Source organism: Caloenas nicobarica, chromosome 1 (genome assembly GCF_036013445.1).
Source record: "Caloenas nicobarica isolate bCalNic1 chromosome 1, bCalNic1.hap1, whole genome shotgun sequence".
Classification (NCBI taxonomy): Eukaryota; Metazoa; Chordata; class Aves; order Columbiformes; family Columbidae; genus Caloenas; species Caloenas nicobarica.
Genome location: NC_088245.1, coordinates 200,752,675 through 200,767,397, shown reverse-complemented (window position 1 = coordinate 200,767,397; position 14,723 = coordinate 200,752,675). Strand labels below are relative to the sequence as shown.

Here is a 14,723-nt window from a genome sequence, read left to right as displayed (position 1 = left end):
TTCTTGAGAGGGGCACATTCAATTGCCTGTGAAATTTTTAAGAACTTTGGTTCTTCAGCATCTCTCAAAATTAAATTTTTAATTTGTTCTAAAGTACCACATGGCACATTATGGTTTTCCAGGATGTTTAACTACTGCACTAGTTGATACTCTCTTCAAAATGTGCAGGTTGTGATCCATAGTATAGTCTTAAAGAGGTAAGAAATGAAGATTTTCACAGCTACCCGTATCACAGAATCACAGCATGGTTGGGGCTGGAAGGGACCTCTGGAGATCATCTAGTCCAACCCACCTGCTAAAGCAGGTTCACCTACAGCAGATCACACAGGAATGTGTCCAGGCGGGTCTTGAATGTCTCCAGAGAAGGAGACTCCACAACCTCCCTGGGCAGCCTGTTCCAGTGTCTATCACTCTCAAAGTAAAGAAGTTTCTCCTCATATTCAGATGGAACCTCCTGTGCTTCAGTCTATGCCCATTGCCCCTCATCCTGTCATTGGGCACCACTGAGAAGAGTCTGGTCCATCCTCTTGACACCCACCCATGAGATATTTATAAACACTGATGAGATCCCTTCTCAGTCCTCTCTTCTTCAGGCTGAACAGACCCAGCTCTCTCAGTCTCTCCTCATATGAAAGATGCTTCAGGCCCCTCATCATCTTTGTAGCTCTCTGCTGGACCCCCTCCAGTAATTCCTTGTCCTTCTTAAACTGGGGAGCCCAGAACTGGGCGCAGTACTCCAGATGCAGCCTCAACGGGGCAGAGTAGAGGGAGAGGATAACATTAAGGGGGAATTAACACTTTTATTCCTCTTCCTATGCACAGAAATAGGAAGAGGACACAAATTTCAGAAAGGAAAGGTTTAGATGATCAGAACTTTGGCTGAGCTCTTTCTCCCGTGCAGTCACCCACATAGTTAAACTGAAGCTTGGAGGAAAGCTAAAGGTCATTAGCAGCTTAATCCTCCCTGGAACAAGAAGAAAAATGTGTTTCTGCCGCAGCACAGCTATGCTCCAGCCTTCAAATAAGATTTCAAATAAATTCGGAATCTATCCCACAGATTTAAGAGCTGATCTTTATGCTTCACTGGAATATCAGTCTCTAGCCCACAGTAAAATTTATGAAACTTCTTTCAAAGCAGCAGCCAGAGTGGGACCTTCCATTTTGTAACCACTTGAAGTCATGTTGCTTGCTGTCCCAGAATAACCATACAGTTCTGAAATATGTGGTCCTCGTTCCACAGTGTGAGGGAGGAGAAACACCAGCAGGAGAAACAGAAGAAACACCAGGTAACCCTAAAGGAGGGCTATACAAAACTAAATCAACCAAACCAAAACAAATAAACAACAAAACCACACGCAAAACCAAACAAACAGAAACAAAACAAAGAGGGAAAAAGGGAAAAGAGGAAGGAAGGAAGGAAGGAAGGAAGGAAGGAAGGAAGGAAGGAAGGAAGGAAGGAAGGAAGGAAGGAAGGAAGGAAGGAAGGAAGGAAGGAAGGAAGGAAGGAAGGGAGGGAGGGAGGGAGGGAGGAAATTATTTTTCATTCTAAATTTCAGAAGGCATCTAAGGTGAGGCTGGAAGTTGCACTGGAAGTCTGAAAAAACTCAGATTCTGTCGTTGTAAATTCACCATGAACTTGGCTCGTCCTAGGTGTGACACGGGCTCTAATTCTGCCCTTGTTCCCCAGCTCTGATTCTGTCCGGTTTGGGTGACTCAGCTCCCCATATTGATAAAGTCTTCTACTGTATCCTAAATGAAACCCAGCTTTTCAACAGCCAGACTGGGATGTTAAAAGTGTCTGTGGCTTGAAAAGCACATGGAAGGTGGCAGAGTGACAACCAGTCTTCTATCTGCAACATGGAGGAGTTCAGACTGGGCAAAGAGTTGAATTTGGGGTCAGTATTCTGAACTGGAGGTGAAAGACTTCCATTTTAGGGTCTTCTAAATACACTTCTAAATATTAAGCACATTTGGCAACCTGAGTATCAGTGGTCTTGACTGTAAAATGGTATTATTTGCACCTGCTTCACAAGCTGTGCTACAAATATGTGGGGGATTCTGTGGGGAAAAATATTCTACAAATGCTGAGTACTATTTTTACCCCCCTAGTCAAAGACATAGAACAGCTGCACACTGAAAAAGAGAAGAACTGGTTTAAACTCAAATACAACAGCCAAGAACCGTCTCGCCAGGAAATCACCAAGGCATTTAGCCTTTTGCCGACAGCTCATCCAAGGCATGGCAATATTGCAAGGCAACACACCCTGCTTTGCCTGGAAAAAAAAAATGAAGTTTTTCAGTCAAAGAAATTACATAATTACTTTTTTTTTCTTTTTGAGTAACTTTATTTACATTTTATATACTTATAATTTTGTATAAAATCTTATACCGTTTAACTTTTTTTTTTTGCATTGTGATTTCTGCACCCAGTGGTTAAAAAGAAATGTTTCTCCTGCTAACTCCAAGTCTTTCCCGTCAACAGATGCAGCAGACACCGCAGAGAGCTCTGCAAACCCACAGGCGGCAACGGGCTCAGGGAGCTGCTGCGCTGGCCCTGCAAAACTGATGAGAAACGCGTCTGTTCGGATACCAGGGGTTTTTTTAAATTTTAAAAAAAAGGCATCCTATTATTTATAAAACCGCGGAGAGCACGGAAAGCCCGGTGGGAGCGAAGCACGGCGCCTCACGGAGTGCGGCAGGGCCGGGCACACACGGGCAGCGGGGCACACACGGGCAGCGGGGCGCCCGCAGCGCGGCGCGCACACGGGGCTCCCCGCGGGCCGGAGACCAGAGCGGCCCCCGCGCAGCGGAGACACCCGCCCGCCCCTCGAGCCGCCTCTGAGCACCGCTACCGGCAGCGCCCGACAAACCGCCGCCCCCTCGGCCGCTGCCCGCCCGCCCCTCGGCCGCTGCCCGCCCGCCCCTCGGCCGCTGCCCGCCCGCCCCTCGGCCGCTGCCCGCCCGCCCCTCGGCCGCTCCCCGCCCGCCCCTCGGCCGCTGCCCGCCCGCCCCTCGGCCGCTCCCCGCCCGCCCCTCGGCCGCTCCCCGCCCCGTTGCGAAGGAAGCGGCGTCTCCGGTTGCTACGATGGCGGCGGCGCGGCGCAGAGCTCGGCACTGACCTCCGGTGCAGGGGCGGCGGGCCCGGGGCGCTGGATGGAGCCCGGCGAGCAGCGCGGCCGGGCGGCGCGGGGGCCGAAGCGCCCCGGCGTGCCGCGGGACTGCGCGGGGGGGAGCCCGATCTCCGCTGTGTATCCTTCCGCGTATCCGTCCGCGGAGGGGGCTGGGGCGGGCTGCCCGCGGGGCTTAGCGGAGCGGCCGCCCCGCACCCCGGGCCCGCCCTGCGCCCCGCCGCGGGGAGCGGCGCTGCCCGGGGCCGGGGGGAAGGGGCCGTGTCGGTGCAGCCCCGCCCGGCTCGTCCCCTGGGGAGCGGTCGCCGCAGGGGCGGCCTGAAATGAAACCGGCGCGTTGTTTTTCTTCAACCGGTGTGGAAAAGTTGGCTTCTCACGCAACTTTGGAGTTTTCTTCTTTGTTTTCGCTCTTAGGGATACTTCCATTGGGAACTGTATTTTCCATCCTCACTTGGGGATCCTTATTTTCGTTCATTTAGGTACTAAGCCATACTGACACCAGTTCTAATCTGCGCCTGTGCAGTGCTGCTTACAGCACTGAGGTGGGGCAGGACTGATCTTGCACTTGGGCAGCGTTTATCTGGCGATATTAACCAATTTCAGTGCAAACAACTAATCCTTTAGACTGGGGCGAGAGGAGGGGCCTCCCTGTTGAAACATTTTCCGTGTGATAGATGTTTCCATGTGTTACAGATTAAAGTAATAAAAGAAAGATCTATCTTCAAATAGACATAATAAAGGTGAGATTTTTCATTTGGTCATACCATGAGAGATGAGTGCAAAGCCTCTGTCAAAATCACTGTAAACAGTAAAATGCAATTACATTTTTTCCTGGGTAAACGTAAAGTATGACGACAATTTACATTTGTTGGACCAACTGTTGTGTACTTAATCAAAAGGCATATCAGTGTTCTGTATCTCATGGGTAAAGCTTGCCCTTTCCCAAATAGGTATGTAAAGTCAATCATACAGGCTTTTAATGAGCTGTTTGGTACAGATGCCATTGTCCTTAACACAATGCTAGGAACAGAGCTTTAACATTTCATTTTGAACGGGATTTAGAAGAAGAACGTCGGGCGTTGAAAGAAGATCAAAAAATATGTCGGAGTAGGGCACAGAAATATTCGATAGAGACAAACAGAAGAAGAAGGTAAGGAACCAGGGCTCCTTTGGTGGGAGATTGTAAAAATTAAAAAAAAAAAAAAAAGTGAGTCAAAACCTTGGAACAACGCAATATATTTCTCCTGTTTGCACATTCACGTTGTTAAATAGCCTCACTGCTCTTTTCTAGAGAAATCTAGGCTGAAAAGTTTCACCGATCCAGTTTCTTGCTATGGGACAAGTGAAATATAAAAAGAACAATGTTCTGAGTTACTCGCTACTTTTTGGGAACTCACTGTAGCCACCTTGCCTAAAGTGCTGCTGTTTAATGGATCTGCATTTCTTGTATTATTCTCATGCACAGGATGGGCCAGCGGGCCGGCCGCTGCCATTGCCTCCTGACGGGTCTGGTTGCCCATCGGCACGGCATGACAGCCACACGGCCTTCCCTGCGCGGGGGGCTTGGTGCTCCCACTTCCCAATAAACACAACGCAGAGGCTTTCTGGTACAGGATTATATTTGTAATTAAGTTATCCTGTATACTGACATACTAAATGGAGCTTTGAGTATTCTGCCTACATGACAATGCAAAGTCATGAAACATTCTGTGACGAAAGGATTAAATAAACTGTACGTCGAGATGTTTCAGTGAAGCGCTGTGAGTATTTTAGTAGGCACAGGGGACTTTTCCCTGGCAGGGAAGTGGTACTTGCAAGTACAGGAGCCTGGGCTCTGCAGACAGGAGAGGCAGGTGCGTTCCTCCCCGAGACAATTCGGAGCAAGCCCCAGCCTCAGACCAGCTTCCCCTGCCCGGCGTTCACTCACTAATGCTCACCCCCTGTAGTTGCCGTATCTCGTGATTTCTGTTGTGTAATGTTTACTTATTGAAATATGTTGATAACTCATAAGGGAGGCAGTAGATATTGTTTATACTGCCATTTTAGCTTGACAGATGTGCTGTCAGTATATGTTTTGAAATGCAAAGAAAAATGGAAAAGGAAGTATAATCACCTGGGAGTGATTAAAGACCATGTGCAACCATCACAGATAATAAACTGAGTCTCAGCTGAAAGATTAAATATCTTATTTAGTTTTCTGGAACAATACCACTGTAACACTACCCCTCTCAGATGAACACTGTCTATTGTATTACTTGTCTTGAAATATTATACTCCAATGTAAAAGCAAATACCAGACAGCCTCCGTATTTTTGATAGACTGGTATAGTTAAATTAATACTCATTTATACATAAATACATTTCCGTATGAGTTTCATTGCAGCTTTAAGAAACACAGTATCAATTCAAGTTATTCAGGTGGGCCAGTTAAAATTTTAGGTGTGGTATTCATAAAGTGAAATAGTTTCCATTTGTGATAATTGAGAGTGGCATAACTATAAGCATAGTAAGCGGTTCATATGGAAGTCTGTGGTGACAAGTCTTACCCTAATAACTGAGAAGGAGTTAGTTGTCTAGTATTAGAAAGGTAATAAGTGCATATAGCATTAATAAGCTGTGAAATATAATTCAAAATGAAGTGTCATTGCATGGAGGAAAGTAAGTTGGAAATAAAAAGTTCCTTGAAATTAAGTGGTTTTTTTCTGGACAGTTATACAGGGAGGCAGTGATTTATCTGCCTGGATCAGCCTTCAGTTCATGTCTCAAATCTGTGTGTGAGCCAAGATCTATTAGCTTTGTAACACATGTAAAGGTGTTAGCTATGATGATGGTTTGTCAGGGGTAGCATGACATCCTTAAGCTCCACATTCTTACCTGGCAGCACCCTACATTCACCCTGACAGGGCTTACAGGCATGTACCAGAAGTTATTCTTTGCACTGCTGTTTTATAATTTCAAAGCTGAAATTGTTTCTCACTTTTTTTTCCTTTCAACATATGGAGAGTAGAAATATGACAGTTTGTTTTCTACTTCTAACCTTCACACAGAATGGCGAAGGTTGGAAGGGACGTCTTGAGGTGATCTGGTCAAACCCCCCTGCTCAAGCAGGGCCGCCTAGAGCTCATTGCCCAGGACTGTGTCCAGACAGCTTTTGAGTATCTCCAAGGATGGAGACTTCACAGCCTCTCTGGGCAACCTGTGCCAGTGCTCAGTCACTTTCATAGTTTAAAAAAAAAAAAAAAGTGTTTCCTGATATTCAGGGGGACACATCTGTGTTGCAGTTTGTGCCCATTGCCCCTGGTCCTGTCACTGGGCACCACTGAGAAGAGCCTGGATCCCTCATCTTTGCACCCTCCCTTCACGTCTTTATGGACTCGATGAGATCCTCCCTGAGCCTTCTTTTCTCCAGGCTGAAACAGTCCCAGCTCTCTCAGCCTTTCCTCACAGGAGAGATGCTCCAGTCCCTTCATCATCTTTGTGGTCCTTTGTTGGACTCTCTCCAGTTTGTCCGTGTCTTTCTTGTACTGGGGAGCCCAGAACTGGACACAGTCCTCCAGGTGTGGGCTCACCAGTGTTGAGTAGAGGGAAGGATTGCCTCCTTCAACTTGCTGGCAATGCTTTGCCTAGTGCAGCCCAGGGTACTATTTGGGTTTTTTTGCAGCAAGTGCCTATTACTGGCTCATGTTTAACTTGGTGTCCACCAGGACCCACAGGTCCTTTTCTGCAAAGCTGCTTTCCAGCCAGGTGGCCTCCAGCATGTGTTGGTGCCTGGGGTTGTTCCTCCCCAGGTTCAGGACTTTGCACTTCTCCTTGTTGAACTCCATGAGGTTCCTGCCAGCCCATTTCTCCAGCTTGTTAAGGTCCTTCTGGATGGCAGCAGGACCCTTGGATGTATCAGCCATTCCTCCTGGGTTTGTGTCATCTGCAAACTTACTGAAGGTGCACGCTGCCCCATCATCCATGGTTATTAATGAAGATGTTAAATAGGACAGGGCCCCGTGTTGACCCCTAGGGTACACCACTAGTTACTGGCCTCCAACCAGACTTCATGTCACTAATCACCACTTGGCCTGGCCATCCAGCCACTTTTCAATCCACCTCCCTGTCTGCTCATCCAACCTGTACATCAGCAGCTTGTCTATGAGGATCTTATGGCAGAGAGTATCAATGAGGTCCACAATGAGGTCCTTCGTGAGGTCCACATAGACAGTATCCACTGCTCTCCCCTCATGTACCAGGCCAGTCATTTCTTCGAAGAAGTTTATCAAGTTGGTCAAACATGACCAAATTTAATGTCAACCCTAAATTTATAAAGCCTCTGCTGAAAAGTAATAGCAGTGAATTTCCTTTAGCAAATAGATCTGGGGAAGATATATCAGAGCTTCTGCGCTGTTCTCAATCTTGTGGCGTTTAGGTTCATCCTCTTTGCATTGCATTGTGGAGGAAAACTTTTCTGTAGTTTTTTGTTGGTTTTGTTTGGTTTTTTGTTATGTTTTGTGTGTGTGTATGTTTTGAAGAATCACCACCAGCCTACCGTTAAACAAGGTTATACTAAGGCTGAGTTCAAGTCTGATGGCCCCTAGTACCCAGCTAATGAGAACTGCATATGCAGAGAGCTTGCAGATTGAGTTCTTATGTTTTCAACCTTTTCTAAATGTATTTGTAATGAAATTTTCCCTGACAGTGTTGTATTGATCTGTTGTCAATACCTCTGAAACACAGCAGCTTCAGCATTAAAAATACTCAACTTCTGACAAGATGTGCTCAGTTAACTGGTTAATTGGTAAAAGACAAAACCAATACTTGCACAGAAAAGGGCAAGTATAGCTTTGGAAAGCAAAGTCACAGTAACTTAAGTCACAGATCTTTTTCATAGTGAATAACTAGAGGAACCCGTATTCATATCTGATGCCATCATTTTTTTTTTGGCATCTCCTGTATTGCCCAAGCTCCTTGGTTTTTTGTTAACAGCAGTGCTTCAACACAGTGAACAACTAGCCTACTGGTTATTTGTATGGAAGTTGTCCTAGTATCAGGAAAGTCCTTCCTATATTGTCTCACTGATACAAGAAGTTGCAAATTCAAGATCAGTTTAAGAATTAAATATGGTCTGGGGCAGTACCTGAGAGATATTTTGTTTAAATAACAGTATTCTGGAAGTAAGAGCTACTGCCTAAACACATACTTGATGTAAATGAGTAGGATATCATATTTTGTGATTATATACTGCAATATTTTTAAATGCCAGCTGCCGATTTGCTGGGGACTGCAGCCATCCTGCTGTTATTGCTCAATGCAAAATGTCTCTCTCATTTTACTGTGGCATTACTGGCTGCAGGTCGTTGGTTCATTCTGGAAATAGAGTTGTCTATGTGCTTTTTAAAATAAACATTACAGTCAGCTATATTGGTTCAGCGTTTTAAATTACCTTGAAATCTGAATAGCTAATCCATCTGTTGTAACTGGGGAAGGAAACGCTTTCCCAGTTTATATCAATTTCCAATGGATTCACATTGCTGCTGTATTTGTCAGAAATGTTTTATTTTCAACATATGCACAAGGTTTGTGCTCCACCTACTGGCTGATTATCACTGATTATTTAATATAAGCTCTTTAAGGTATTAATCAGTGTTATTGATGCAGAGCAAAAAGCATTCTAGTGCCAGAAATGGGAGGAAAACATTAGCGCTATGTAAACAGGGAGGGCAAAGTGTTACGAATACAGTGTCGCTTTCTACATCATAATGAAGCTGTGAAGAGTAGTGGTCCCTGTGACCGGGCAGACCTGCGATCCAGCATTGCTGTTTCTGGTCAGGGCTGCAGGGTTGTGCCGGGTTTGCCAGGCCCTAGGCCAGAGCTTTTCCAAACTCGCTCTCACTGAACTTCTGACCCGCCCACAGCTTTGTTTTGCTTCGTTTAGCTGTAACAGCAATTTCTCTAATTGACCAGGTGTCTGTGGCTAATTTATTTTGCCTTTGTGTATCTTTGTGTGGTATGGCTGTAGTTTTACGTTGATAGCAGTGACAAGCAGTTACGACTCTATCGCCGAGCTGTAGCGTAGGCAGTGCAGGCCCGGTGCGATCGCGGGGGCTGGAGAGCTGGGGGTGCGGGATGCGGCGCAGCAGAGAACAGGCAGGGGTGGCGAGAGATGGGGCACAGGCTGGGCGCTGGAGACCCCATGGCCATAAGCGACTCACTGGTAGCTGGTTAAAGAAATGCAGACCTAGATCTGGGTGCATTAGGAAAAGTGTGACCAGTAGGTCGAGGCAGGTTCTCCTCCCCCTTTGCTCTGCCCTGGTGAGGCTGCATCTGGAGTACTGCGCCCAGTTCTGGGCTCCCCAGCTTAAGAAGGACAAGGAATTACTGGAGGGGGTCCAGCAGAGAGCTACAAAGATGATGAGGGGCCTGGAGCATCTTTCATATGAGGAGAGACTGAGAGAGCTGGGTCTGTTCAGCCTGGAGAAGAGAGGACTGAGAGGGGATCTCATCAGTGTTTATAAACATCTCAAGGGTGGGTGTGAAGAGGATGGGACCAGACTCCTTTCAGTGGTGCCCAACGATAGGATGAGGGGCAACAGGCACAGACTGAAGCACAGGAGGTTCCATCTGAGGAGAAACTTCTTTACTTTGAGGGTGCCAGAGCCCTGGAACAGGCTGCCCAGCGAGTTGTGGAGTCTCCTTCTCTGGAGACATTCAAGACCCACCTGGACACGTTCCTGTGTGATCTGCTCTGGTGAACCTGCTTTAGCAGGTGGGTTGGACTAGATGATCTCCAGAGGTCCCTTCCAACCCCAACCATTCTGTGATTCTGTGATCTGACAAAACTGGCTTTAGAGGTGTTGTGTATTGATAAAGATCATGGCCAAAACCATTGTGGCAAAACTAGTTCCTCCAGCCCCAGGATTGTCACAGGCATCATGCCTCAAACATTGTAGCAGGAGATGGCACATTCAGTATAGGGTGAACTGCAATTTACATATCAACAACAAGCTAACGAGCCACAGCCCAGGCTGGCTGGCCAACACCAGAGGTGGGGGATGTGCTGGAGGGCACACAGCTCCATCTTCTGATGTGCCCAGCTTGGCACACAAAGGGGAAAGGCTGAGACCCTTCAACATGGCCCAGGACTTGTCGATCTTTCGCAATCATCTCTTCCCCCCAAACTTTCCTCTACTCAGAGAGCTATAAAAAAGCTCACCTAAAACAGCACTGGTAGGGAAGCCACCACCCTGAGGACCCTCCAGCCAGCAGCCTCGCTGCGGGAACTGGACCAGACACCGGAGGACGCTGCGCTCCTGAACTACAAACCCCAGCATCCTCACCGTGGGACACCGGGGCCACACATCATCATACGAGTCTCGTCAGCCACACTGCGGAGCCGTAAGAGTGGCTGGATCCCTCACCCTTTTCTTTCTTCCTTTCCCTCTGCTCTTTCCTTCTCTCTTTTTTCTTCTATACCCCTATTTCTTTATATCTTTCTCTCTCTCATACCTTAGTTTTCCTTCCCTCTCTACCACTCTCTTTCTCTCTTTTCCTTTTCAACATATAAGAGTAACATCATCTTACGCTCTGCTGTCAGCTTCTTGTTAAATTTTGTATTATAGCTACTAATGGTTGCCAATACATTGCTTGTAGAAGGACTTTTTGCTGTTATACTTTTGCCAAACCACTATTCGCTGTAACTAGTATACCAGCATGTACTTCTAGTAAAACTCATAATTGAATTGGACCCCTGAAGTGATTGTCTGTCATTCACTTCACATAACCACGCAGAATTAACCCAGAGTTAACTCACACCTGATCTCATCTGTTCAGTCAGGGCGTGTGTCATGTTCAGAGTTAACTCATCCCTCATCCCATCTGTTGGGACGGGACAAGAGGTAACGAAGAAAACAAAGGAATAATATGTAGTACATGTAAAAGGCACCATGCATGGAATATTTGGAGGTACTGTAGAGCTGCAGATTTGTGAATCGTTGAATCATTTCAGTTGGAAGAGACCCTCAGGATCACTGAGTCCAACCATAACCTAATTCTGGCTCTAAAGCATGTCCCTAAGAACCTCATCTATACATCTTTGAAACCCCTCCAGGGATGGTGACTCCACCACTTCCCTGGGCAGCCTGTTCCAATGCCCGACAACCCTTTCTGTGAAGGATTTTTTCCTAATATCCAATCTAAATCTCCCCTGGAACATCTTGAAGCCATTTCCTCTTGTCCTATCACTTGCTACTTGAGAGAAGAGACCAACCTGCTCCATGCTACAACCTCCTTTCAGGCAGTTGTAGACAGCGATAAGGTCTCCCCTCAGCCTCCTTTTCTCCAGGCTGAACAGGCTGAACCGCTCCTCATCAGACTTGTGCTCCAGACCCTTCACCAGCTTCATCGTGCCCCTGCACCCTTTCCAGCACCTGAATGTCCTTGTGATGAGGGGCCCAAACCTGAACACAGGATTCGAGGTATAAAAGTGTGTTAGCAAACATAAAAATGACTCCAAGTGGATCCTGAGGTGAAGAAGGAAGCACTAACATGAATATCGTATTGCTCCTGGTGAAGGGACTCCAGATGCTGACAGCTCACCCCAACACCTCAGCACCACCAGAGTGAAACAACCAGCTCTGGGACACAGAACAGCAGTGACAGTGTGAACGTCAGGAGAAGGGGTAGAACCTCAGTGTGCGAACAACAGTTCAAACTGTATTATCACTGTTATTGAGGCTTTCTCTGTATAGAAGTAACTGTAACTGTATTATTACTTTTTGGTAACCGTTACATGTGGATTAATAGGGGATACACTCTTGAGATTTTAATTACACTAACCAAAAACATTATTTGCTTTATGTAAGGTGTGCTTACTTTTTGCCTGTGAATAAGTTTGGGAGCGTAACAAGGGGTGGATAGTGCAGGCAGCCCTGCTGTGACCCTCTGGGGCGGTTTGGAGGACAGCCCTCTGTAAGCCCCTGTGGCCTTGTAAGGGTCAGTCCTTCTGAAGCCGTTACTGCAATTTGGGGCCGTGCTTTTGTCTTCAGCATTTGACATTCAGAGAGGAAGAGGGAGTAAACTTAATATGCGTCCCTATCGTCCTGCTAAATATCTCAAACAAAAAAATTGATTTATGGGCAGCTTCCACAGATCATTTTAAGATGTAAGGTGTATTTGCTGTTTGCCCATGAAGGGATTTTGAATGTGGCATGCCATTCTAGCCTTTTCTTGATCTTCCTGTAGTCATTAAGTACACAAGTACCCTCCTACCTTAATTTTAAATTTATTGTGCACTGTTTTGCAAACATGATATGTCAATGGATGAATAATATAACGTAATTAGCAAAAGGTTCATTTCGTAACTTTCCAAATGCACTGTAGACATTCCTATTTCATTTTCATCCAAGGTAGTAGTAAGCATTTGGTCCACCTGGGAGTGTAGCATCCATCACTTCACTGTGAAGATAATTTGAAAAAATTAACCAGAAAATAGTTCCACCATCTGTTCATACTGGTTTTAATATAAAAATGCCTTCCACATAATGTCTGTATATGTGAAACTGCTAAATATTTTAAGTTTCGTATTCCAAATTCACTATAAACATTTTGGCAGCCATTTCAAAAATTGCTGCGCTGCTGGGTTGTTTATAGTAGACAGAAAAACTGGGTTAAAAAAACAGTAGTCAGGAAATTCTTCTGCTGACTCTCCATCTTAAAGCCATACTCTTTTGCCAATGTTACATCTGTGATACGAACCTGAGCTGGTGGCTTAAGGAGAGTGAACAAACAAACATTTGCTTTAACTGTTTTTCTGTAAGATGTCGATGTGCATTTGTAAAATTATTTATTTTACATAACACGCCTGGGTGTCACAATTTACATTCTATGAGGTCAAGAAGTTAATGATTCACTGATTATCTTTAATGCATTTCCTTGCACTTAAAATTAGATTCTTTTTCTCCCTCATGTCTTAATCCAAACCAAATAGTGATTGTGATGAGCTGTGGTGAAAAAGATCTCTTGCATCAGCATTTGGACTTTCCTGTTTCCAGCTATATGGAACGTGGAACAAGAGTCCTTTTTTTGTGCCAGTTCTTAAGAATGTGGAAGAGTACAGCTAAGGCCTACACCAAAATCATTTTTAAAATAAATAAATAAGTAAAGGCTCTGTCAGAATTTACTCTTTCCTTTTTGGAGTTATGCTCTGGAATCACTCCAGGCGCAAAGTTGTAGAATTTCCCACATGTCTGAATTTAACAACTACAGTTCAACTAAAGGCCTTCTTGAGCAGCTTCTAGAAATACTAAGGGGATCAAGAAGAATGTGTTTGAAGAACTTACTAGGATAAGTAGGTCTGTTTCCTCCATAGTGATTTTCCTATTTCTTTAGTCAGGATAAATATGTAAAATACTACATATTTCTGCATCAGATTTTAAGGTAAGAGAAATACAGGAATACTGGAAGTTGGCAATTAACTCTAGTCCTACTTTTTTAGTTCTAACTTCTGGATTGTATGAACAATTAAAGTTTCTGTGAAATTTTAAGCAAATTGCAATAAAACACTTTATGTGGATAGAGGTCTCTGCAGAATTTTTCTGTTTTGGTTAACTGCTTGTCTGCCTTCACCTCATGCCTCAAGTGAAGCTATTTTTGCTTACTGACAAACTGAAGTTTGCAAATGAATCTTGTAGTGTTGGAATCATATTTTAATTTAATTGTTTCTCTTTGCATAAGTCAATCTTCTGTCTTATCATTCATTTGAAACTGTAGAGTTTTATAACTTCATCTCTAGAAGAAGCATTACTTTGAATTGTAGAAATTAACTTGAATTTTTGAAAGTGTAGCTGATTAAGTGTCATCTATTCTCTAATATTTGCAATAAATAGGTTGTTAAAATAAAATGTAAGTGACCATCTGTAAACATTACAGGATGCGGTCTCAGCAGTTCTTATGATCCGAGACAACTGTGAGGAATATTGCTGCTGGGAAACATGGAGCCAGCTGAGGGGAATGTACTTCCAAAGTAGAAGCAGTAATTGATAATGTTGTTCACTGGAATTTTGATTTCTGACCTTGGAGGACATTAACATTGCAGAGTGCTATATATGTTAGCAAAAGCAGTGGATCCTTTGCATATTTTGTCTCCTTTCATATGCTCCGCCACTGTCTTTCTTGAGGTTAACCTAGGTAGTACTGGAGATGCAGTGTTGAAGAAAGGGAGATCAGGTGGAACACAACGTCCAGTTGCCCCTGATGATGTGGGGAGGAGTTTTAAGGTCCACTCAATGACGGCAGAAATGCAAGTATGTAGTCTTTGTGATCTAAGTGTTGAATAGCTGCATGGGTTCTGTGAGTACATTTCCACTTCAAAAACGTATATATGTTCTCTTCACTTTCTATTAATCAAATGCGATGATTTGTCCATAAAACTGAGAAATCTCAGTCATTAGTTTCAAGATGTTTTGACAAAGATGTATATATGAATTTTCAAAATAGTGAAAGTTCTTTATGTCTCTGTCTGCTACGCTTTGGCTTCCAAGTGGATTACGGTGGATATTCCTGTAAAAGTGTGTACTTGGGAATTAGTTGGCTGTTTTCCTACTTTTTATTATT

The 14,723-nt window shown here is 44.8% G+C and overlaps 1 protein-coding gene across 1 annotated transcript in view; it reads left to right on the top strand.

Annotated features, from left to right (window-relative positions):
• The first annotated feature begins 3,153 nt into the window (after positions 1-3,153).
• The window catches only part of CEP126 (centrosomal protein 126), a 39,900-nt gene continuing 28,330 nt past the window's right edge, over positions 3,154-14,723 (top strand). Inside the window, exons 1-2 of the mRNA XM_065655791.1 lie at positions 3,154-3,248; positions 4,153-4,278. Coding sequence (XP_065511863.1) covers positions 3,154-3,248; positions 4,153-4,278 — 221 coding nt within the window. The remainder of the gene's footprint in view (positions 3,249-4,152; positions 4,279-14,723) is intronic.